This window comes from Ursus americanus, chromosome X, assembly GCF_024610735.1.
Source record: "Ursus americanus isolate L20-20 chromosome X, mUrsAme1.1.p, whole genome shotgun sequence".
NCBI lineage: Eukaryota > Metazoa > Chordata > Mammalia > Carnivora > Ursidae > Ursus > Ursus americanus.
Window position 1 is genome coordinate 44942108 of NC_142164.1, and position 26171 is coordinate 44968278.

Consider the following 26171-nt stretch of genomic DNA (forward strand, 5'->3'; position numbering starts at 1 on the left):
ATGAGTTTCGTTGGTCTATTTTGTATTACAACCCTTGATCTGAAGATCAGTGGACGGGTTCCCAAAGGGACCAAAACAATTTTGTCTACGTCTGAAACTGATAATTTAGCTTCACCGAATGAATATCTTACTCAGAAGAAATGATTGTGCAATAATTAGTCTTCCAAAAATATTTATCCCTATGATTACGTTTAGATATGTATTAGGCAGTAGAGATTTCACCGTTATCATCTTTAACAGGCACCGGTAATGTCCCTTAATATTATCCCTATGTCTTTAAGGAGGATACCTTTGACATCATTTTATGAAAGTTCTGGAACCTTCAAGGTCACATGACTATACAGGAAGCCATTTTACAAGCTCAAGCGGTAGACCATGGAGCACCCTGAGCAACGGCCTCCGGATCCGTTAGAAAATGATTCAACACCAACAGTTTCAACATCAGAAGTAACCAGCTCACGAGATCCCCAAATTTCTGTCGACGAAAGGACTGGAACCGTCGGCGACCAGGACGCCAAAAATGCGAGCTACCAAGACACCGAAACTCCTGCCGACCGTGTCACCCAAGCTGATGCCGACAGCTGCACCCAGCTTGGTGCCACGGCTCCTCAGGAAAACTTACCAGAAGGGAAAGGTACGTGGCTTTACTTTTTTTTTTCCTCACAGGTTAAGGATATTTTGGGGGAGCAAACTGCTAAAAGTTTATTTGAACTGAGACTCGCTTTAGGAGAAACAAGCCGAGTCACTTGCGTCCCTGTCTGAAAGATGTACAAGGGTGACTCTCTTGAGGAGAAGAGAGCAGCTAATTATGTTAGAGTAGTTTGGGCGCGGATTCTCGTTCTTTAATGGTTTTGCGCGGTGGCATATTTGTCACCAGGCGAGGTCGTCTCGCCATGGAACAAATCGGTCCTACCTAACGGCTTCGAGGAGCAACCGAAGGTACCGCCCCTTTTACAAATATATCACTGTGTACTGGTAAGACTCCCGCGGCCACCCCGAAGGTCGCCCCCCTGTAAAAGGAATTTGTTTTGAAGCTTTGCTCAGCAAGGTCCCCGCCGCGCTCCGCGCCCCGCGCCTTTCAAGCCTCCCTGGCTCGGGCACGCGGTGAGCCGGCCGCCTCCTCGAGGCCACCCGCCGGTCCAGGCGGCCCCGGCCGAGGAGGCGTGGCTAGGCGGGGAGGGGCGGCGTGCGCGGCTCCTACCTGTCGCCACGCCGTCGGTCCGCAGCCCGCCTCCACGCCCGCTGCCCGCGAGCCCACTCACGCCCTTGCCGGAACCCGCTCCCCCACCCAGAGAAGAGAGGCGGGTTCCCCCCGTGCAGCCTTTCCGGTCCTGGCGCGAGTCCGCGGAGGAGCGGGTGAGTCCGGCGGTCGGAGGGTTCCCGGCCGGTTCAGCGCCTGGCTCCCGTGCGCCGCGCTTTCCTCCCCAGCCCGCCTGGACGGCGAGGCGCGAAGGCTGGGGACCCTGGTCCCCGCGGGAGGTTTCCCTGCGAAATTGGATCAAAGCCTAGGAGCTGGACTCTTCCTTGGAAGCTTAGTGCCTCTGGGATAAGGATGGAGTGGTCACTGCCTCCGAAGTGCAGCCAGCGGCTATGAACTAGAGAAAATACCAATTTAGACTTGTGCTGACTTGCGCTGCCTGGAGCATGCTGTTAGGCACCCTCCAGCTAGCTATATTTCAATTCCCGATTCTGATTCCACTGAAATGAGATAGAGCTGGGGGTGAATGGTGGAGAGCGGTCCTGTTAGTTCAATTACTTATCAAAGAGTGCTTGTCTGAAAAAAATGGGTGCCTTTTTCTTAAAAGAAATACGATACACCCGGTTCATTGGGTAAATGAAGGTAAAAGGTAACAATTTTTTACAAATAATTAAACCTCATTTCAGCTAGGGTTGTCCACCTTCTCTGAAATAGTTTTGATTCTTACATTCTTTTTTTCTTAGGAGAGGAGTTGCCAGAAAGGCATTGAAATGAACAAAACGCCCTAGTCTTAGTTCTGCTGAAAAATCTAAAAGTTACTTCTGATCTGATAAAATCTTGCTTAGCAGCTAGTTCTTCATATAATCTGTATTTCTGCCCTCAACCTTGTATTTGCTACTTTTTGTTCTGTTAGGCAGTGTGCCCAGCCCCAGGATTTTTATTTAATTTACTTTATTTTAATTACATTTTTTTCCTTAAGTTCACATTAGGTTTCTGTATCTGTGTGTATGTATGTATATAACTGTATGAAGCAGGAAGATAAGAAATGACTATCACAATCAATCTCTCCCTCATCCTGGGTGTCTCCTTTTCCACTGCTGACCTCTCTTTTGCTTTCTATGCCTTTCTGGTAGTTTCTGAAGTCATACTAAAGGACTGGTGAATGATTTCACCATAATAGGGTCTCAGACTCACTTGCATGTGTTTTTAGAAATGGTTCCAATGCTATTAAGTGAGATTCAAACGGTTTGCAGAGTATTGGGAGCTATGATTAACTGGAGATTTTAATCTAACTTAAGGTATAAGATTTTATAACTTGGTGTATAGCATAAAATCCTTAGAGCATAAGAAGACCTTGTCAGGTTTCATATATGTATATTGCTTTCTTTCCACCTTTTGAGAAAAAAATTTCCTCAGAAGTGTGAGCCCTAAAACCCAACATGCAAACCACTTACAGATATATCCCAAATAGATGGAAAATAAGGTTAAAAATAAAGAATGTTATTTTTAAATAACATTTAATATAACATATATAATATAATTTAATATAAATAGCATTTAAAAATAAAGAATATATATTTTATATATAAAAATAAAGAATGTTAAGGAAATTATTCACTTTATAGAAGGGTTTTTTTTTAAATAAAGGGATCTATCTTAGGATTCCTTTAAATAACTTTTAGGGGTATTTCAAGTAAGTGGTGATTGTGAGATTAAATGAAATAATAGACCTAATGCACTCAGTGCAGTGCCTGGCATATAGAATGTACACAGTAAATGTTAATAATGAATTGATTAATTGGATTTTCCGATCTTTCATATCACCCCTTCAAGAAAGTGTCTATTCCATAAACTTAAGTATACTCATATAGCTGGCCTAGCCATAAGAACTGGACTCCTAACTTTTCTCCAAAAGAGCTCGGAGCCGTTAATACCAACTTCAGAGTTATAAAAGCTACCTGCTCTCCCATGGGCTTAATTCCTATCAATCTGTTAAAGTGAATGAAATATTAAAAATTATGCTGTTTTCTTCAAATCATCGTAGAACATGGTTTTGGTTGATTTGGCCTTTGGTTGGTGCTCTTCCCTGGAGAGGCATATAGTTTGCTTCGGTAGCCACCACTGAGTTGATGAATTTACCTAAGAGTCCAAGAATATCATTAAGAAGACTAAATCATGTTTCATAACAACTGTTACTTCATTTGTAATCATGTAATTTTGGCTATCCTTGGAAAGTCTGCATATGTTGGGAGGGGAGATAAGGTGACTTTTAGAAATAATCAAGTAACGTCAAATAAGATACTTCGGAGTGGTGCACACATCATTCCAGTGAGGGTTATGGGCGAGATCTTGTAGAATGTAACCAGTGCTACCAGAAGTGGCCAGCAGAGGGAGCAAGACGAGCTTTTGGTCACTTTCTGTCGATTTTGTTTTTGCTTTCATGAACTCAACAAAGAGATGAGTAAAAGCCAGGATGAACCTCCTCACGAACTTGAGAACCAGTTCATATTGCGTCTGCCTCCGGTAAGAAACCCTTGTATCTCAGACTTAATATCTTCAGTGCATATGTATTAGCTCTGCTTGGCTTCTGTGGCATTTCTATTTAAGGTATGCTATAAAAACTAAGAACATTTGTTTCCCAGGAATCACGTTCTATTCAACAGTCCTATCCTAGTGTGTACTCTTTTAGCAGAATTTCTTTCATCCTGTGCATGCTGCCTATCATGTGGGCTGATTTCCTGGCAAACGGCTGTGACAGTGAGGGATTCAGTCACTTACCAGAGGTGCTGACAGCCTGTTCACTGGACAGCCAAGATAAGACTCCTTTAAAATCCTTTCCGTCACCTCCAAAGGGTCAGTGAGAGGGACCATAACTATTTCCTCAAATTCATCACCATGCAAGGCTGTTGAAGCTCATCTCTTAACATTGTGTTAGGGTCTCTTCTCCCTTTGATACCTGCATTCAAGTAGTATTTAGTCTAAGAAAGCTATATTAACGACAGGTTTCAGAAAGGTATTTTCCCAATTAGGGCTACTTAATATACCCAGTAAACTGCAGCTAAGTCTTTCCTTAGCAACTACAACTGAAGGGCAGCAGTGAGAGGCAGGAATGTAGAGCTAGAAGAAGGCATTAACAGTCGGTACTAAGAAGCAACACTGAGACATCCTGACCTGACTTACATGGTGCACAGAATGTCATGGTGCATGGCATCGTTCTTAACATTTGCAAGGTTTAAGATTTTATTTAAGGGAAGACTGTCTGTGACATATCTCTTCTATTAGTTGCCAAGTAGACAATTCTTCCTTCTGATTTTTCAACCTCCCTTCTTTTTAGGAACATGCATCTGCTGTCAGGAAGATCATACATTCTGGAAGTGTTGCCATGAAGGATAAACTCAAAATTGACTTATCTTGTAAGTAGCTAATATCTGTTTACCATACATTGAACAGTAATTTATTATGGGATTGCTATGTGCCAGACACTATACTAGATACTAAGGATAGGACAAAGGACAGAATATGGTCTCTGCCTTGATAGACTCTAAGAAGTCTTTAAGAAGCCTTAAGTCACTTTCATAGCTTCTTATTGTGGAAAGGAAGTAGAAATTATGTAATTTGAGGTGATTATTATAGTGTGTGTAAGGAAAAACATGGAGGCCAGCTGTGTGATTTATATACTGCTGTTTGTCTTCTACATACAGGCTTTGTAATTTCTGACTGTCCAGGGGAATGACAGATGAATACTGTTCTTTGTTTATAGATGAGACGTATCTTCCTCTCTTTTAAATAATATTTATTAGGCATTTTAAATACAGAGAAGTATATAAAGAAGAAAATTTAAAATGGTCTATGATACCATCACTCAGGTAGCCCTTATTAACATTTTTAAAAAGATAATACAAGTTCATGGTTAGAAAATTCATGAGAGACTATAGACTCTGAGAAACAAACTGAGGGCTTCAGAGAGGAGGGGGTGGGGGAATGGGATAGGCTGGTGATGGGTAGTAAGGAGGGCACGTATTGCATGGTGCACTGGGTGTTATACGCAACTAATGAATCATCGAACTTTACATCAAAAACCAGGAATGTACTGTATGGTGACTAACATACTATAATAAAAAATATTATTATAATAAAATAAATAAATAAACAAAATGGGAAAAAAAGAAAATTCAAATAAAACAGAAGAGTTCAAAAAGGAGAGTGAACGTCTCCTTTGCAGTGCCCCCACGTTAACGCCAAAGAGAACTAACATTAATCGTTTCTCCTCGTGTTTACTTACAGACAAAATTTTTATGCACAATACCAACATTTAAATCATCTATATCTTTAAAGTTACTTTAAAGAATTAAAGACACAAAAAGGATCATGTCCAACATCATTCTACATTTTTCTTTTTCACTTACTATTAGACAATTTCACTTGAATCATCTTGTGTTAAAGGATATTCATGTTTGAGACATCTGGGCAGGAATCAGGGTTGTCAGTATATGAATATATATATTCCTACCGTATATGGATATTGTGTAGAATAAAATCTTTGTGGAGGTAATTAGAGATTATAACTTCAGATTTACTAGCACCATTCTGGGATCAACCCTTCCTTCACTCGACCCTTTGAAAATATCCATGTGCAATGACATGCTTCTAATAGTGTCAAAATGAACGGGTTTGAATGTAGTTTGCCTTTCAGGAGGAGAATGAAACACTTACCACTCCATCCTAATTCAGTTCACAATGATTACAAAGAAATTTAGCTACTTTTGATCAAGTAGCATAAACATATACCCTGCCTTCTTTTCTCTGGGAAGTTACTAATTACATACACAATTCTAGCTTTATGAGAAATAGTAGGTTTTGCTGAAAGACTAGTCTGTCCCACGTAAGTCTTCATTACTCAAACTCTAGGAATCTTAAGAATGCATTGGGAAGATGTCAACTTTACCTTTTCCTACCTCTCTTCAGCTGATGGACGTCATGCAGTTGTTGAGGTAGAAGACGTCTCACTAGCTGCAAAGGTGGTTGATTTGCCGTGTGTTATTGGAAGCCTGAAAACTCTTGATAAAAAAACTTTTTATAAAACAGCAGATATTTCTCAGGTATGGACAAGTTTTCTTAGTCTACTAGCTCTTACATCCTTCAAGGAATCCCCTTCTCCCTACTTTTCTCTTTCTTTCAGTGCTCCTTCCCTCTTGGTGAATGGCTGCTGATCATTTCTAATTCCAGCTCAGTTGCACAGGAATACAATGTCATGCTCTGGTTTGGTGTTTGATCCATAACTTTTGACTACTTAATTTCATCCAAATAGCTTTTAGATAATAAAGGTTTGTGTTTGCCATTTGTGATGATTTTCATCTGAAAAAAAAATGAGGATCTGGGATCTTCTTCTGAACTTTCTGCTAAAGCCAGATGCTGTGAACTCTGGAGATTTGTATTCTTTTTCATCATCTCAACTGTTGATTTCTTGTTTGCCTTCTAAATCAAAATGCTAAGATATATTTGTTTTTAACGTATTTCCTCTGCAGTGGTAAGCATTTGAGCGAAAACAAACAAACAAACAAACAAAAACAAAACACAGAATCCATATACAATGCTGCCGAGACAGACAGAGAAAATGAATGTGCATGTGTATTAATACTTGGTTTCCTGGAAATGCCAAGTAACATTCTCCTTACTTCTATGCTCCGGGATTTCTGGTAGTAAAAATGATCACGATTCATTACTAACCCAAGCTCTATGGCCACAGTCAACTTCTCTATCTTTGTTAAATGTAGATGCTTGTGTGCACTGCTGATGGTGATCTCCACTCTCCTCCGGAAGAACCAGTTACCTCTACTGATCTTAAAGTAATCAGGAAAAATGAAAAAGAGAAACAGAAAAAATATGTCTGGAAGCATGGCAGTAAGTCACCAGCCCCTTGCTCATTTTGGCTGCCTACATTTATCTGCTGAATCCTAATTACTTGTGAGCCAGGGACCTGTTACCACACTTAGGTGTTTGGTTCATTAGGCATCCAGACACTCTTAAAGGAACAAGTCATGTCATGAGCCAGGGGCTTATAGCATGACCTTTCTCTTTATCAAATTCAGATAGATGTGTGACTACCAACAGTCATATATACATTTCACCATGTTGAATTTATTTTAGTTACTCCACCACTTAAGAATGTCAGAAAGAAAAGGTTCCGCAAAACTACAAAAAAGGTTAGTTGCATGCTACTTCTGTGTCTCCTGGGTGGATTGGAAGAGGATTATGAGTGGGGAGGAAAGGGAGACAGTCAGTTGGGGATTAATTTGTTCATTCCTTTATATGTTCAATAAAGATTTATTGTGAGCTAAATGCCAGGCACTGTGTGGTAGCAATTGGGATTATGTAGTGAACAAAAATCAGACCTGATCATTTAGGGATCTGGATGTGTCGTGAATTTGAAACTTCTGCTAATGCTTTCAGTTTTCAATGGCAAGATCTAGCTTTAAAGTGAACGTGTCTAGAACCTGAGAATTGAGAACTGCGGTTATATTCCTAACCTTACTTCAGACTTGTAGAACCTTGGGCAAGCTACAGGATTATTGTGGCTTGGCTTCTTCTTTTTTAAATTACCTTTTTATTTTGAAATAATTGTAGGTTCACATGCTGTTGTAAGAAATAAAAGAGAGATACCACGTGCCATTTATCCAGTTTTCATCATTGTAATTTTTTGCAAAACTACAGTACATAATCACAAACAGGAAATTGATATTATACAATTCACCAATCTTATTCAAATTTCTCCAGTTTTACTTGTACTTGTGTGTGTGTGTGTGTGTGTTTAGTTCTGTGCAGTTTGATCCCATGTGTATGTTCATGTATCCGCCCACACAGTCAAAATACTATGCAGTTCCATTACCACAAGGATCCCTCATCTTGCCCTTTTTAAAAAAGATTTTTTAAAGATTTATTTATTTATTTGAAAGAGAGAGAATAAATGAGGAAAGGGGCAGGGGGAGAGATTCTTCGAGCAGACTCCCCGCTGAGTGTGGAGCCTGACACAGGCGGGGCATGATCTCAAGACCCTGAGGTCATGACCCGAACTGAAACCAAGAGTCGGACGCTCAACTGACTGAACACCCAGGTCCTTCTATAGTCACACTCATCTCCCTCCTACCCCACTCCCTCAGTCTCTAACCCCTGGACATCACTGTTATGTTCTCCATCTCTGTAATGTTGTCATTTTCAGAATGTCATATAAATGGAATCATACAATGTGTAACATTTAATACTGGCTTTCCCCCCCCACTAAACATAATACCTTAAGATCCATGCAAGTTGTTGCATGTATCAATAGTTTGTTCCTGTCATTGCTGAGTAGTATTCCATCGTATAGATGTACCATAGCTTGTTGAACAGTTCACCCATTGGAGGATGTCTAAGTTGTTTTCAGTTTTTTACTATTATAAATAAAGCTGCAAGCAGGTTTTTGTGTGAACATAAGTATTTGTATCTTTGGGATAAATGCCCAGGAGTGCAATTGCTGGGTCCTATGGTACTTGAATGTTTAGTTTTATTTTGTTTTCAGAAGGGGGAGGGGCCGAGGGAGAGGGAGAGTGAGAATCTTTTAAGATTTATTTATTAGAGCACGTGCGGGTGGAGAGGGGAGGAGCACAGGGAGAGGGAGAGACTCAAGCAGGCTCCTCACTAAGCACAGAGCCTGATGCTGGGCTCGATCCCCCAACCCATGAGACCACAACGTGAGCCGAAACCAAGAATCAGACGTTCAACTGACTGTGCCACCTGGGCGCCCCGAGAGAGAGAGAATCTTTTTTTTTTTAAAAAGGTTTTATTTATTTATTCATTCGACAGAGAGAGACAGCCAGCGAGAGAGGGAACACAAGCAGGGGGAGTGGGAGAGGAAGAAGCAGGCTCATAGCAGAGGAGCCTGATGTGGGGCTCGATCCCACAACGCCGGGATCACACCCTGAGCCGAAGGCAGACGCTTAACCGCTATGCCACCCAGGCGCCCCGCGCGCGAGAGAGAATCTTAAGCAGGCTCCATGCCCAGTGCAGAGCCCGATGTGGGGCTTGATCTTACAACCCTGAGATCCTGACCTGAGCTGAAATCAAGAGTCAGACGCTTAACCACCTGAGCCACCCAGGTGCCCCTTGAATGTTTAGTTTTGTAAGAAACTACCCTACTGTTTCCAAAGTGGCTTTAACATTGTACATTCCCACAAGCAGTGCACGTGTGATCCAGTTACTCTACATCCTCACCAGAATTAGGTGTTTGTCACTATTTTTTATTTTAGCCATTCTGATTGATGTGTAGTGATCTCATTGTGGTATTAACATGCATTTCTCTGATGGTTAATGGGGTCAAACATCTTCTCATGTTTTTTTTTTTGCCCTCCATATATTTCGCTTCAGTGAAATGTCTGTTCATGCCTTTTGCCCATTTTCTAAATGGATTTTTTATTATTGAGTTCTAAGAATTCTTTTCATATTCCAAATACTAGTCTTTTGTCAGATATGTAGAAATTTGAAAATATTTTCTCCTAGCCTATAGTTTGTCTTTTCATCTTCTCCACAGGATCTTTAAAAAAGCAAAAGTTTTTTGTTTGATTAAGTCCAATGTATTGATTTTTCCTTTTAAGGATATTCCCTTTGTATCAAGTTTAAGAACTCTTTGCTTAGCCCAGATCCTGAAGATTTTCTCCTATTCTTTTTTTCTGAAGTTTTACATTTTACAGTTAAGCCTGCAATCCATTTTGAGCTAATTTTTGAAGCTTTTGAAAATTTATTTGAGAGAGAGAGAGACAGATTGAGAGAACGAGTTGGGGGAGGGGCAGAGGATGAAGCAGACTCTCCACTGAGCAGGACGCCCCAGATTATGACCTGACCTGAAGGCAGATGCTTAACCGACCGAGCCGCCCAGAAACCCCTAGTTCAAGGTTTTTTTTTGTTTTTTTTTTTTTTTACATTTTGCATGTCCAGTTGCTCCCACACCATTTGTTAAAAAGACTATCCTTCCTCCATTGTATTGCTTTTACACCTTGTCAAAAATCACTTGAGCCTATATGTGTGTGTCTGTTTCTGGGTTCCCTATTCTGTTCCATTGATCTATATGTTGATCCTTCTACTGATATCACAGTGTAGCTATGTAAGTCTTGAAATCAGGAAAGCTTCCTTATTTTTCTTTGTCAAGGTTGTTTTAGCCATTCTAGAGCCTTTACCTCTCCACATGAATTTTAGAGCATGTTTGAAGCTTAGAAAAAGTTTTCTATGTCTATAAAAAACCTTGTTGGAATTTTGATAGGAATTGCATTAAACCTATATATAGATCAATTTGGGGGGAATTGACAGCTTTACTGCGTTGAATCTCTCATTCTATGAACACAGTCGCCTTGGCTTTTATACTGTCAGTCAACAGCATTTACTGCGTGCCTACTAAACGTAAAACTAAGTTAAGAATAATTTTAGAATTCTTTAAGCTTTAGTGAAGTAGAACAATCGTAATATAACTTCATTGTTTATTGTGTTTTATTTCGTAGCTCACTGATTGCAAACAAGTTGAAGAAATCAGCTTTCCTGAGGTAGAGCAAACCTAATATAACTTTATTGTTTACCCTTAGTGTGTTTTATTTCATTGGTTATTACTTTCAAGCAAATCAAAGAAATCATAAAGGTTACTTTTAAGCCTGCCTTCTCATCTCTAACCACTACTGCCATACACAGACACTGAATTTGATTCACTTAAAATGGATTCATCGTTTAATATGTGATAACTCCCAGAGGAAAAGATACAATTTGGCTGGTGACTCTGTATTCTAATCTGTTTTTTTCTCTGGTACTTATTTTAAAAGCCATTTCTTGGAAGCCAGGGTTCACTTTTACCAGCAGTTGTTTGCAATTGCTTATTCCCCCTCAAAGTTCTAATTTCTATTTGTGGCATGACGAATTGGTTGCTGTGGAGATAATTGTCTAAAATTGGATTTAAGGGAGAACATGTAGCTAAGACCCAGTTTTTATAGGAAAATCTTTAATAATAAAGATGTGGAGAAGTGAACTCTGGGATTTTGGATCTTTAGACCAAATTACTTCTAAATAACAAATAAGGAATTGTAGTTCTTTGTCAATATGGGTCCGGGCAAATAATTAATAACTGAGCCCTATGGGCTGTGCCTCTGAGAGAGGTCTTTAACACAGAGTTGCAGATTGAAAAGATTAAATGTCTCAAGTAATTTGCTTGAATGGGGGAAAAAATAAGCTTAACGTACAAAAACCTAGACCCTGGTCAAAGATTCCTTCGTAAATAGCATTATTTAAAGTTGAAATTTGGTTGTATGCATATTAAAGAGGCCTAATTATTTGAATTCATTTGTATGTAGGAAAAGGGCATTCCTGCAAAACACAGGGTGTTAAATGACCTTACTGGTATTCCCCCTTCCCCCACTTTGGTTCAGTACATTGAATCTCCTGATGTGGAAAAGGAAGTGAAAAGACTCCTGTGTTCAGATGCTGAAGCTGTCAGTGCTCGTATCCTTTTATACTAAATATTTTCTGTGTGATCTGTTCCACCCCATATGTACTTGCTGACAAGCCCTCACTTCTGGTATTTGTGTGCAAATTTTGATGTATAGAGCTTAAGGTTTTTGGAAATGTTACTTTCTAGCTAGGAACAGTAAATTCACATCATAGAAATGTATTTACTTGTGTACCTCAATATAAGGTACTTCTTCATACTAGGAATTCAGATACAAACAGCCTGAAGTTGGACTAAATTAAGTAGCATTTTCGGCCAGAGAGCCTCTTCCCTTTCAACTGTGCCTTCTCCTTTCTTTCTGCTTGTTCCTTAACTGACCCACCTTTCAGGATGGGAAGTCATTGCTGAAGATGAAACCAAGGAAATAGAGAGTCAGGGCTCTATCCCAGGCTTTGCAATATCCCCAGGAATGAGTGACTATAAGCAGGATCATATCTCATCAGGTATGTTTATAAAGGCAAAACCAGAGCTTCAGAGAGGGCAGGTGTTGACTGTGTGAAAGGCCAGTCTCTCTAGACTCACAGGCCAATCACAGAAAAAGGAGTCCTTTGCCCTTCTTTCCTCTTATTGGTCCCTGAGTGCGTCAGGGGTTTTAGATTGCTGTTCTAATCTCCCATTCATCCCGAGTATCCTAAATTCCTATGGGCCCTTAGATACTCTAAATGTCTTGATCATTGAACACAGGAATGAAGGTTAGTGTTTTGCATTTCCCATCATTGTTCTAGGAAGGGAATAATCTTCCTTCAAGAAAATCATTCATAAAATTCGTTGGTTGCCTGGTGAATTTGCGGGGAGGGAGAATAACTGCGGCTAGAGTGGGAGTCCTTTGGAGATTCATATAGTTTCATCTTCCTCTTCCTTTTAAACCAATAGAATACAGTATGCTCCGGGAGGTGTTCAGTGATTCTAGCAGTAACAGTGATGATGAGGATGAGGATGAGGATGAGGATGAGGATGAGGATGAGGATGATGAGGATGAGGATGAGGACGAGGACGAGGACGAGGACGAGGAGGAGGACGAGGACGAGGACGAGGAGGATGAAGAGGATGACTATGATGATGAGTACGAAGTTGTGGAAGAGGAGGAAGATGATTATGAAGAGAACCTGGAAAGGGAGCTACAGGCCAGGTTCTCGGCGTCTGGCCAGTATGAGGCAAAGGAAGGAGCCAGTTCAATAGGTAAGTTATAGAGGAAAAACCAAAGGGGCGGGACAGAGTGGGTGGCAGTGCTGAAGACTGACTCTAAACACACATTATTTTTTTTTAATAATTTTTTATTATATTATGTTAGTCACCATACAGTACATCCCCGGTTTTCGATGTAAGGCTCGATGATTCATTAGTTGTGTATATAAACACACATTAGATGCAATGCTAAGTTTGAGAAGTTATTGCTGAGATGTGTAGTGGAGGCTTAGTTGATTGTGATCTCGGTCCGCTATGTTTAATCAAATCTCTGTCTATCTCTGTTAGTCATGGATATTCAGAAGCAAATTCATTACATGGAGAAAAAGCTCCAAGAGATTCGATGCAAAGCACAAAGACAGAGGGATCTCATAATGAAAGTGGAAAACCTGACGCTCAAGGTAAATTCTTGTCGGCTGCGATAAAGGTATCTTGAAATCTCACTTTCAGAATCCCGTCTTTGTGTTTCGACTCATGTTGTCTCTGTGCAGCATTCTTACTCGTTTGCACACCATAACAACCTCTTAGAAACCCCTCATAAAACATAGCCCCAGTCCTTTTACCTGAGTAATTTTGATCATCTCACACAAGCAGTTTTGGGAAGAGACCAGGAGACCTGAGCTATAATCACCAATATTGAACATTTGTTATGTGCAAGGCACATAAAGAGCTAACCATTTTCCACATATCATCTCATTTCATCCTCACATTCCTGAAATACAGGTACTGTCACTAGTCCTATTTTATAGATAAGGAATTGAAAATTCAGAGAGGTTAAGTGAGTTACCAAGGACCACAGTAAGTGGTAAGACATGGATTGAATCCTGTTGTTTGTACCAAAATGTATTCATTGCAGTGAAAGAAAATTAACTAAATTCATTTTTAAATGTTATGATGCCTGCCTGAACAAGAGTAAATATCTTGCTTTATTTTTGTTAATACACATTTCAACCAAAGGAAAATGTATGTTTAGGCCATGTTCACATCCTTTTTTTATAGTGAGGAAAATTCTGAAGCACCTGGAAAATTCCTTGCCAGATTTCATTTTCTGGAGAACTGTAGTCATCAAAATGGAGCAATGCGACACAGAACTATACCTATTTAGAGTGTTGTCCTTTAAAATAACAAAGTGAAATGATGGATGTGGACACACTCCGGAAGATACAGTATGGTGTTATGATGATGTTGCAGGAAGTCCTAGTTAGGAACAGTAATATTCTGCCCTAGCACAGGGAAATGAATAAGTCAGCATCAAACTCCAAGCCAGCTTTTTAAATAGTTCACCACAGTCAAAGGATTTGTGCTAAAATTAGAAAAAGGTAACATGAAGGCATTCCAACCACTTATTTTAGGGCAAGAAAAAAAATGCTGTGTGTAGAGTTATAAAATGAAATTTGTAGTTGGGGGATACAGTTTTTAGACTCTAAATCCTCTAAAAAGAGTGCTCTTTTGTTGCAACTGACCGTTTTCTTATCAAATTATTTGCCAAACTCTTTGTCTCACTTGGTTCTCTTTTCCCTTGAGACTCAGCATTCATCATTTATACAATTTGTTTTCCAGAGTCACTTACAGTCTGTGCTGGAGCAGCTTAAGTTACAGGAAATACAAAAAAATGAGCAGGTGAGAAGTGTGTTTTCAAATCAACCGGGAAACATTTGATACAAAGACTCCCCCCCACCCCCAGGGTCATTTCTGGTTGTTCCTTTCACAGGAGTAGTAGTGGCCAAATCTTCTAAATTAGGGTAGCAGGTTGGAACGAGTTTTTTTGTGAAAATTCACTCGTTCAACAGATACAAATGCCTATGAAGTGAAAAGCACAAGATGTACATACAGTGTTGAATAAGACAAGAGAGCTTGTCCTCATGGAGCTAACTGTCTAGCACGGAAGACTGGCAGTGAACAAATTATCATACAAATCTGAACGTGCAAATCGCGAAGAAGTGCTGTGAAGGAGGAAAAAAATCAACGATGCTATTTGAATAAAAAGAGTTGTGAATTAAATTGAATTAAATTACAATGATCGGCCTTTCTGAGGAAGTGATATTTCAGCTCTGACCTACAGGATAAGTCCCGGTGAAGAGGGAATGGAGAGCCTCTTGGGTGGAGCATATGCCAGGTCCCGCATTGGGAAAGAACTTGGCCTCTGGAGTATTTAAAGCAAGGAAGAGAGTGACTTAACATAAGGCTGCAGGAGTAGGCAGAGGCCATAGCGTATGGTCCCTTGCAGGCCAGAGTAAGGGGGATGCGTTCTCGTGTTAAAGTGCGCTGGGAAACCCATGAAGTTTTAAGCAGGAGAGTCACATTCACACTTGATCCAGCCAAAAGGCAGAGACATGATAGGAGGGTCACATTTAATTTAAGCTTTTTAAAGATCACCCTGATTATTATCAGGAGAATGGATTATAGGGGGGCAGGACTAGAAGCAGGGAGGCCACTTAGGAGGCTGTGTGGTGGTCTAATAAGAGGTGATGACAACTTGAACTAAGGTGGTGGGGGTGGATATGGGAAGAATATAATGTTTTTTAACTGCAATGAAAACGTTTTTATGACAGCTTTGTTGAGATATAACTCACATATCGCACATGTAAATTGTACAGTGCAGTGGCCTTTAGTATATTCGCAGAATTGTGCAGCCATCACCACAGTCAGTTTTAGAACATTGTCATCACCCCAGAAAGAAACCCGTACTCATTAGCAGTCACTCCCCATTTCTTCTGGATTCCTCCCACCTGCCGGACCTAGGCAACCACGGATGTACTTTCTACTCATCTACTTTCCCTATTCTGCTTATTTTATCTAAAAGGAAACACATAATATGTAGTCTTTTGTATCTGGTTCTTTCACTTAGCATAATGTTTTCAAAGTTAATTGATGCCGTGGCATGTTATCAGTAGTTTATTCCATTTTGTGGGTGAATAATATTCTAATATTCCATTGTGTGTGTGTGTGTGTGTGTGTGTGTGTGTGTACATACCATATCATACACACCATGTTTTGTTTATCCATTCATCCATCGATGGACATTTGGGTGGTTTCCCCTTTTTAGCTATCATGACTAATGCCACCACAAATATTCATATATGAGAGAACGTATTTTAAAAATAGAATTGATGGGACTTGGGTCAATTAGTGGGTGTTGAAGGAAGTGTTAAGGATGCATGCCAGATTTCTAACTTGAACAACTGTATTATTTAAAGCCACAAGAGAGCAGACTAAGAAGAGAAGAGGGTAATGTGGGATAAGTGAGGGTCAAGTAGCTGTACAGAAAATGCATGCTGACTTCAGCCCTAAGAAATTGAGGGTAACAGTTTTAAAGGAACTGGAGGTCATATGCTGATGGGCTTAGCATGGGCCTCTTAAGATAGAGACACCATCCCTCATCCCCATTCCTCGTATCAGCAAGGTGAGGGGAATTCTTCTGTATATTCCCTTCCCCTCAGCAGATCACTTAACCAAGTACTGCTTATAAACAACCATGTGAACAATTAGTGCCAAATTGCTTTAGCACCCACCAAACGTCTTTGTTTTCACCCACGTAAATAGTATTGGGGAAGTGCTATTTTCAACACAGAAATGTAGCCGCAAACTTAATTCACTCACAGTCCTTTATGTTAGCTCATTTAGTCAGTGTAGATGGGTGCCTGCCTTATGCTAGGTTCTGCAGGGAGCTACAAAATGCTTACTACCCAGTTTCTGCCTCCATCTGGGGAGAGAGCCATGAGAGGAACAGGAATTTAAAGGAACGAGGGCTCACTTTTGTCCATAGAGATTAGGGAAAGATTTCATGGAGAAATGGTGTTTGGCTGGCGCCTTCAAAGGTGGGTAGGGTTCAATAAGGATATAGGGAAAGGAGGGCATGCTATACGGAAAGCACAGTGGCTCAGAGGGGCTCTTGGCAGGCTAGAGTTGAGATTTTTGGTGTAGGGCATAAGGAGCCATCAAAGCTTTTCTGCCTGGGGAGTAACTCAGGAAGTTTCTCTGCCAGCAGTAAGCAGGAGAAATTGGAGTCGAGAGAGACTAGAGGAAGATCCAAGTGATAGAAGGAATCAGAGCTTAACGCTCGATTGGATTTATGGGGCAAAAAGGAGAACGAAGAGGAAGGAGTCAAAAGCCTGACTGGCTGGGGAAAATGGTATGCCACTCACAGAAGACAACAGGAAGGGAATTATTGGGGGCAGGGGGTGCAGAAGGTGATGAGCTAAATTGGAAGCACGGTGCGTTGGAAGCAGTTTGGAAAATGGGAGAGTAGAGGTTGGTTCATGCAGAGAAATGATCACTGAAGCTGTAGGGATAGATGAGTTTGCCAGCTTGACTGTTTAGCAAGAAGTCTGAACCTGGGCGTGCTGCAAGAAAGAGCCCACAAAGGGGAAAGAACTGGAACAGTCAGTGGTTGTAATCATGTCAGCGTCTGAGTGTAAAGAGCCTCTAAATTACCGTAGTAAGCAATTCTAGCAATTCGGTAGGCGATGTGCAGCATAGAATCATTTTATAATGTTCCATTCGTTTCATTTCACAGAACGGAAATCTACACTGGTATGGAGGACCTAAATTGAATAATACTCAGAAACGATCTTTGTCCCAAAGATAGTACACCTCTCTTCATGTTATTGGCCACTTGGCCACTTCAAGTAAAAAAAAAAAAAATTAAATCCTATGCCACAAAGTGTTCAGGACTTCTGACTTAGAAAGAATCAAAAGAGGCAGAACATCAGGCTCCTGGTTGGTCAGGTCTTTGGCTCAGTTTCTAAGTGTATCCAGTGTGGCTACAGGGATCCCTCTGTACACTCTTCCCAGAAGCACAAAGTCTTAACAGCAAACATATTTCATTTTTAAGCATATTCAACTTTAGAGCTTCTTTTTCTAAGTTTGGCACAATAAAAACAGCACGCAGCATTGCACGTGCATTCTCGACCGTGGCACTGTTCTTTGGAACACTGCAAGGCTAAGATAACTTTATAAATACCAAGTTACAGTAGTTCTTTTTGGTTCATATAAGTAAATTCTAGATCAAGTAACAGAACTTGTGATTTCAGATGAATTTTTCATGTTTTTCTGCCTCTCCCTACAGCTCATTTCCCTACGGGAACAATTGAAATATTTTTTGGAGTGAGAGAGCCTTCAGCCTGGCCCATGAACCTTGGATTCACTGTGTAGACCGCTGAAGACTGGATGAATTGTACGTGTTTCTGTCCCTTTCATTGCCTTATGTTGAGTCATTTGTATTTGTTTATCTGAACCTTTGTTTGCTAGTCCAATTCGAAGTTTGGGTTGCATAGAAAGGGACAGAATATAAAACAGTAGTAGACCTAAAAACCCAGCTCAATATGGATCTTTGCTTCTCTTTACCAATTTGAGAATTGCTTCTACTGCTTCTGTGTCGTTGGCGCCATCAGACGATTCAGCCATGCTTGCCGAAGACACATAGTCTAACCTGAAGGCCGTACAGCCGTGGTTTGCATATGTTTTTCCAGTTCCCTTCTCCTGGTAATTTTAAATATTGCCTAAAACGTAGAACGAATCATTTCTACCAAAGGCTAGGACCTGCCACCGTGAATTAAGTGCCTACCTCGCAGCAGTTAACGCTAGGTTGCGTCCTGTCTCTGTTAAGGTAATAGGAGCTGCTTTCCTGCTCAGGGATGATTTCTTGCTGCTGCTGTCTTTGTTCTGTTGCATTTTTAGAACTGTCTCTGGTTATTATTTGCCAGCTAAGAGAATAGTTAGAGCAGAGACGAAATTCTGAGCTGTTATTCTGATTCTGAGCCTCTTCATCCTAACCCCTGCCAGAAGAGGTTAGGAAAGATCAGACGCCTGTGATGCCTGTGAAGACTCCCTTAAAAACCCTGGGTGGGTTTGTTTTTTTCTGCTGTATTGTTTAAGTTTTCTGGTCTGTGTTCTTTAAACAATAAATGAATTTCTCATTTTAAATGGATTGCTGTCACTTTATTAAACTGCTTCCATGATGAGTGCACTCTTATCCAAAAGGAAACCGGAGAGACAGGCAATAAACTCTACCATTAGGAAATGACAGAAGATGGTGTCAGTACTGGGGCATCCTTCTAAAGAGCCCTTGGGATAACTCCTAATGAACTAAGCCAATCGTCTCCTATCAACCATATAGCACTGGGATTTCGAGAAAGCGTATAGAGAAGCGATAAAAATGGCAGCTCCAGTATTCGCATCCAATTACATTGTAGTAGAAAGAACACAAGGTTAGAATCTTGGTTCTGCCTTTCACCTTGGACGAGTCCCTACACCTCCTAGAGGCTCTGTTATTTTCTCATCTGGAAATCAAGAGTGATAATGTTTATGACCAAGAGGCATCTGAGGGTTTTCTGGAAGCAGTCTGGCTAGAACCAGGTCTGGTCCCAATTGATGGAGTCAGTGCAGTCTAGGAAATGTACTCCCAAGTTTTCTGTGCCACTTTTAGTGCTCGCGTTCCAAATTGAAGTTAATAAGTCAGGAACAGTGAAGAGCAGGTCAATATGTATGGGCAGGACCTGTGGAGGAGGATGGAAGACGGAAAGAATGTTGGGGGCAGATGCAGGGAAGAAGTGGGACTAAGGGACCTAGACATGTTAAGGGCAAATGAAATGAAGATAAGTTTAGGAGAGAAGATAGAGGACAGCTTGAAAAACAAGATGATAAAAAAAAAACATTTTTTTTTTCAGGAATGTCTGGGTGGCTCGGTTGTTTGGGTGTCTGACTCTTGGTTTTGGCTCAGGTCATGGTGTCAGTGTCGTGGGATCACGACTGCACTGGCTGTGGAACCTACTTGGGATTCTCCCTCTGCCCATTTCCCTGTGCTCTCGTGGTCTCTCCCCCTCTCTCTCTCTCTCTCTCTCTCTCTCTCTCTCAAAAAAAAAAATTTTTTTTCAGAAACCCAGGCTTTAAAAGATGAGAAGGAGAGTGGGGGAAAGGAATTGAGTATCAGAGGCAGAAGGTGTGGGGGAAGAAGCAAGGTTTGAAAAGAAGACAAGCCTTTCCAGATGAAGAAAGGCAGAGGACTAGAGCAGAAAGAGATAGAAAGCACCTTCGGGACATGGCTGGAAAGACTGAGGCTAGCGAGGGCGGCATATATGCCACAGGTGGCCCCTAGAGGTGGGAGAGGTAGAAGAGCCCTACTTTAGCCTCTGTCCAATACCATAGCCCAAGAGCAGCCAGAACTGTGCTGCCGAGAGACTGGATGGAAGGGAAGACAACAGCAAAGGGGCAAGGGCAAATCCACACGTCGGCAGTGACCTTCCATTCCTTCTGCTGCCCCATCTCACTGTAACCCAGGGTAACTGCTTCACCACTGCCCTCCAGTCACCCAACGCTTATTGCCGTCCTGACTCCCCACCTTACCTCAACACACACACACACACACACACACACACACACACACACACACGCGCGCGCGCGCGTTACCTCATGAAGTTTTCTTTTTCTACAGTCCTGTGATTCTGAATTTTGCAGTTACAGACCTGCCTGGCCAATATGGTATCCACCAGCCACATGTGGGCTTCGAGCCCTATTTGGCTAGCTCAAACTGAGACGTGCAGTACATGTAAAATACACACAGCTGCTCCAGGCTGGGACCCTGCCGACCTTGCACTATAAACCCAGGCCACGCAGGCAAGCCTCCACGGCAGGCTGCCCCAGGCCTTGGCAGAATGCCCTGTGATCCTCCTGGAACACGGGAAGATAGGCAGTCTCATGAGAAGTTGCTACAAGACCATTTCTCACCTCCGTATCTCGAGGGAAGCTTCTGGGAGGCAGTTTCTCATCTGCCTCCCTCATTCGGGTGAGGCGCAGAACTTTCAGCCTGCCACACCACCCGCAAAGGGTACAGGGTAAAGGTCATAAAACCGCTTAGCTGCAGTGTGGAATTGGCCACTCAGCAATAGGGTGTCCCACCATTCATGCTGCGTGTCCTCAGGCCCCTTTCGTTTCAGTGTCATCCTGTGAGACAAGGGATGCAGGGAGGTGCTACCATGGCTGATCTTGCTTTTGCTGTCTCTATGAGTAATAAATCGTCTGGATCTATGTGGGCTTCTTGTTTTGTTTTGTTCCAGCTGAATCTGTCAGCCTGCTTGACAATTTCTAAGACTAAGTGAAAAAAAAAGGAATACAAAGTATCTCAATAATTGTTTTATACTGATAACACGTTGAAATGATGTTTTGGATATACTGGGTTAAATGTTAAAATTAATTTCACCGGTTTATTTTTTTTTAATTTGGCTCTAGAAAATTTGTGTATATGGCTTGCTGTATGTTTCATTGCACAGTGCTGTTGTTATAGATTGGTGAGAGGAAAAAAATGGTCGTGGGGAAGAGGGACTCACAGGGTTTTATTTTGCCAGAAAATGACATTTAAAAAAAAACTATTTTCATAGTTTTATCGCCATAGTTACAGGGACATTTTAACACTCCAAACAAATATATATACCCATAATAAAAGACAGACCTTTAAATTGAATAAATGTAACCCTATGGAAACTCACTGCATTGTCCTGATTTTTCTCATATTGCTTCAGGCTGGTGAAAAATCCCTCAGATTGATGAGGATGGTATTTAAGTAGCATTGCTGTAGAGAGTTCCTCCCAGGAGGGGATAACTGGCTAATTTGTGTGGGACCTTGAGAGGCAACCAATCCAGCTAACAATAGTGGATGGGGCTAGCGCAGGTGGGTTTCTTTTCTTTTCTTTTCTTTTCTTTTCTTTTCTTTTCTTTTCTTTTCTTTTCTTTTCTTTTCTTTTCTTTTCTCTTCTCTTCTCTTCTCTTCTCTTTCTTTTCTTTTCTTTCTTTCCTTTCCTTTTCCTTTCTTTCTTTCTTTCTTTCTTTCTTTCTTTCTTTCTTTCTTTCTTTCTTTCTTTCTTTCTTTCTTTCTTTCTTTCTTTTTCTTCTTTTATTTTCATCCAGCGGTGTTGAACTCATCTGGAAGCCTATGTTTTGTAGTATTCCTGTGGCTTCTTGGCCTACCCTCTCTTCCCACACCCAAATAAGGGAAGGATGTGGGATATCAGAGTCAGAGTATAACCAGAAGAAACAAAGTAAACAAATACAAATTTATTCTTTTCAAAGCAGAATTCCAGGGAAAGGGGAAAAGCACCACGGTGAGTGGCAATCAAAGTTAACCAGTTTGTTCCCAGCCCCACCCCTTTGTCCCAAACTTTCCTAGACTTGTGTGCCACCCTTGCCACCTCCCCCTCCCCTGGATCCCTTCTCCAGCTTCCATTTCTGAGACCAGTTCTTACAGCCAGCAAGCAGCAGAGCAGGCCCCACTCTGGCCTCAATACCCTGGGGACAGCAAGGACATTCGGCAGGTCCCCCCCAAATGCAGCAGCTGTGGGAGGAGAAGGAGGCTGGGAGCTGAGCCCTGGCCTTGAGCCTTTCCCTCTCCCACAGCCAGTGGTGTTAAAAGAGTAAGAAGGAGCTGAAGTATTCTTTTGTTCCCAGGGCCAGATTTTGGCAGGGAGGCCTGGAGATAGAGCTGCCCAGCTGAGCAGCTAAGTCTCCACAGCCCTAGGGCAGGGGCCCCAGTCTCTCCCCCAGGACTGTTTATCTTTAGGCAGCTTAACTTTCTTGACTAGCTGTCACCCATGTCAAGGGAACTTTAATGAGATTCTTGGCCTGAAACGGTGTCAGAGGCCACGAGTCAGCCATTGAGAATGCGTGCTCAAGGAATGTTCTAGCATGAAGCTGGGCATGGAGCCCAGATCCCCAACACACACCTCAGGCAGCACGGGTGTTCCTTAAAATTAACCTGGAGGGAAAACATCTCCCAGCATTGGCCTCTGCCTGACCTCATGGTTTCTCATTACTGTGGCCTGCCAGCCCCGTTCCTGGAGCACAAGAAACTCAAAACAGGTTTCTCTACAGGGAAATACTTCCAAAGTTTGGGCCTTGAAGGAAATGGGCACTCGAGAGCTTTGATTTCAGCCTTACCATCCTGGAGGGGAGGGCACGTGTCCTCCCGGGTAGGGCCCTCCTCAGGGAACCGTACACCAGATAGCTTGATCTACAGCCAGTCAGCCTTCTCTGACAAGTTCCCAGTCAACATGACCCCACTCTGCTCTCACTCGGAGCAGACGCACCCTCGTAACAGCTTTTTGGCCTCTGCAGATTCTGTCGAGAATCAATCGCCTCCCAATCCTGTTGCCTGATACAATTTGACAACCACCCCAGCAAACACTCACAGTCCTTCGCCCCGATGCTGATCTCACAAGTCAGAGGTTTTCTTTAGGCTGCGTCCCCAGGAACTCCCTTTACCACTCCTCCAGCACAGAGCCGTAATTGAATGCAGCACCACACACACACACACAAAATACCTCTAGGAGACACGGTACATAACAGATGCCTCACAACATGCAACACATCTCAGTAAATCTCACCCTGATTTGGCTTCATGGCACCCAAGGACCCATTTACCTCACTGCGGGCAAACTGCCCACACATGCTGCAGTGACTGTCACTGGACCCTTGAGTGATAGTACACACAGGACCACACACAAAGTGTCAGCGGCCCCATTAGTGAGAATTCAACCCTTAACCTGCTGCTTCGGTCCACCTACAGCACAAATCCTACATAGCAAGATCTACATCTTCCCTACCATGCCTAGCCCGCCGCAGCTGCCACAGGCCCTCAGCAGCCCAAGATCTCTTGGGTGAGGTGGGGGGTTACAGAAAGGGTTTTCTAGGACTTCCAGGGTAAAAGATTGTTTCATAACATCTGCCCTCCTAAGGCTGAGGCAGGATATGCCTCAAAGACCCTGAGCTCCCTGACCTATAGCAAATTTCTTCTATCCCATTCCTGCCCACAAACTAGGCCCCTACAAATATGGCCTCCCTCCGCCCCCTACTCCCCCCGCCATGGACGGATGCCCATGCTCTGTGTTTGATGCCCGCCTACTGCCTGTTCACCATACATCCAGATACCCAGTCCTCCCATCCAAAGACTTCATGAGCACTAAGGCAGATGTCATGGTTAGGTCTGATACCCCGGACCTGTGGCTTAGTGCTCCCTAGCCATTCTAGAAGGAGGCAATCCTAGGCTTCTGGACCCAAGCTGCTGCACTCCTTCCCCTGCAGCAGATAAATCTAACTTCCCAGCAGTTCTCCCCACTGGCCCGCTGCTCGACTGCAACAGAGCACCCCAACTATCTCACCCTCCTGACCTTGGTGGCAGCCACTTCTTTCTTTAAGACCCTGAGCCAGACTTAGGAACTGGAAGGGGCTGGAGGGTGTTCTCTGTGTCTTAACTTAGGCCAACAGAAGCCCATCTGTTCCTTCTTGTCTGCATGGGATGAGCAGAGCTTGCCTTTGCTCTATTTCGGCACCTGACCCGTTGTTTAGGGGAAGCCCAGGAAAATTCATCCAAGGCCCAGGTCTCAAGGGAACAAGATTTGGAATGAGTGAAGAGAACAGAGTTACTCTTCGTATTAGATTCCACTGTGGCCACAGGCTTCTGTTGCTTTGGTCTTGAGGACAGCTCACCCCAAACAGGAGTAGAGAGACATCCTAGGGGAGCAGCCAGGATGCATCTCTCTGTCCAACCAGAGGCTGGGGCTAACAAAGAGCAAGGCAGAACATTAATACTTTTAGAGGTATTAGAATTTAATGTGTGAGTGAGGCCAGGGGAGTACTGACGTACAGTAGATCTGCAGGATAGATACGTACGTATATCAACTTAGGCAAATTAAATCAATTGCAGGGCTCTAGGTTATGAAGCTCCTTTTGTAGAAAGCTGCCTAAGTGGGCTCTGACTCTGTTCAAGTTTCCCAAGCCCACTCCCCCGCCCCCCATCCCCTTCTATCTACTCTGAACAGTTTCTGGATAAAGGGATTACGGTATATGTAGCCTAGGAAGAGTTAGCTTACTTTGAGATCGGGTTCACCTTCCAGAGTTAGAAAGACCAGTTTTATGCAAAGGAAGGCCTTGCTGTTGTCTGGGTGAAAAGTGGAGGGCTTCCTGATTTGTGGCCAGCGGCTCCTAGGAAGGGACCGCTATTTAGGGTTGCCGCTTGCATCTGTCTTATGAGTAGCTGGGAACAATCAGCCACCTCATCTGATTCGGCCTGAAAGAAACAAGGGTCCCAGCCTGCAAGAGGGTTGGGCAGTCACACTCCTCCAGGCTAGTGAGTGACTTCTCCTTCCTCCACCCAAGGAGAGCAAGACCCCCTCGCTGAGCAAGCTGCTGCCCCTACCCCAGCACTGTGAGGGCAGACCGGGATGAGCTAAGGGTGGCTTCAGCGGGATTCCCAGAACAACTCAGCTGGTGTCTCAGGATGCTCAGGCCTTCAGGAAGGAGGAGAATCGGGGTTTAGGGGGGGAGCTAAGCCCATAAGTATCTCTTTAATGTTTCCCAATGTACGGTGTAAGTAAGAATCAGAATGAACTGTTCCCCCCGCCTTGAGGAAGGTCTGCCAGGGCCTGAGGCAGAAGGAACTGAAGATATTCGAAGGGGAAACAACATTTAGGTAGCATCAAGATGGCTAGAGAGAGGCCGTCAAACTAAAATAGTATGACGCACACTGCCCAGACATTTTCAGCGGCACTTCTTTTGCGGGGGAGGGTTTGTGTCTTGGGGATACCCTTCTGCCTCCCTGAGTTGGGCCAGAGAGAAGGGCTAACCCCTGTGGATTCATACTGCTGGAACCCTGGGGTCATCAGGCTTCCTTATCTCCATAATTCCATGGAGAAGGGAAAGGGGCTTATGGGCACTGCTTAGCTCTGCCAGGCGGCTTCTCTGAATGGCCTCCAAGTGCCATTTGCCTGGACTGCAACAGAAACAGACTTAAGGGACTGGTCTCAAACTTGAGGATTAAAGGGCACATTTCTAGAGTTGAGGGAACCATGCCTCTCCCTCCCCCAGCCCTGAAGCATCCACTTCACATACTAGCGGATCCCTACGGCTGCCCAGAGCCCAAATAACTCCGGCTGAGGAATGTGGGCCCGGTGGGGACTGGAAAGGTTGGGTGAAGGCTGATGGAAGACTTTGACCAGAACCGGGAGAGGACTATGGATTATAGGATGGGGATCTGGTTCCATCAAGAGGCCAACAGGGTGTTGGCAGTCACATCAGAGCTGCGCACACTGGGGAAGGCGTGGCGGAGCTTCTCCATGATGTCCTCTAAGCACAGGCTGACATCTTGGCTCTTCGACCCCACATCATCTAAGTTGGAAAAGAGAGATTTGGGAAGAGAACTAGAGAGTCCCTGCTGAGGCCAAGGGGCTGAGGTGGGATGCTGCCTACTGGAGGACAAACCCACAGCATTTGTGTCTTCCCCGCACA

The 26171-nt window shown here is 42.9% G+C and overlaps 2 protein-coding genes across 3 annotated transcripts in view; one reads left to right on the forward strand and one right to left on the reverse strand.

Moving 5' to 3' along the window:
• Positions 1 to 375: 375 nt before the first annotated feature.
• TAF7L (TATA-box binding protein associated factor 7 like) lies at positions 376 to 18776 on the forward strand. The gene is made up of 13 exons (XM_087859401.1): positions 376 to 634; positions 3654 to 3721; positions 4533 to 4611; positions 6164 to 6297; positions 6973 to 7099; positions 7346 to 7401; positions 10723 to 10764; positions 11560 to 11707; positions 12044 to 12157; positions 12588 to 12893; positions 13188 to 13300; positions 14460 to 14519; positions 17968 to 18776. The coding sequence occupies exons 1-13, from the start codon at positions 376 to 378 to the stop codon at positions 18007 to 18009; spliced, it is 1548 nt and encodes a 515-aa protein (XP_087715527.1). The 3' UTR covers positions 18010 to 18776.
• A 3151-nt stretch (positions 18777 to 21927) lies between these two features.
• Positions 21928 to 26171, reverse strand: part of DRP2 (dystrophin related protein 2) — a 31010-nt gene continuing 26766 nt past the window's right edge. For both annotated transcript variants that reach the window (XM_087859485.1, XM_087859482.1), the window contains exon 22: positions 21928 to 26051. In XM_087859485.1, the coding sequence (XP_087715611.1) occupies positions 25927 to 26051 (125 nt within the window). In that variant the 3' untranslated portion in view covers positions 21928 to 25926. The remainder of the gene's footprint in view (positions 26052 to 26171) is intronic.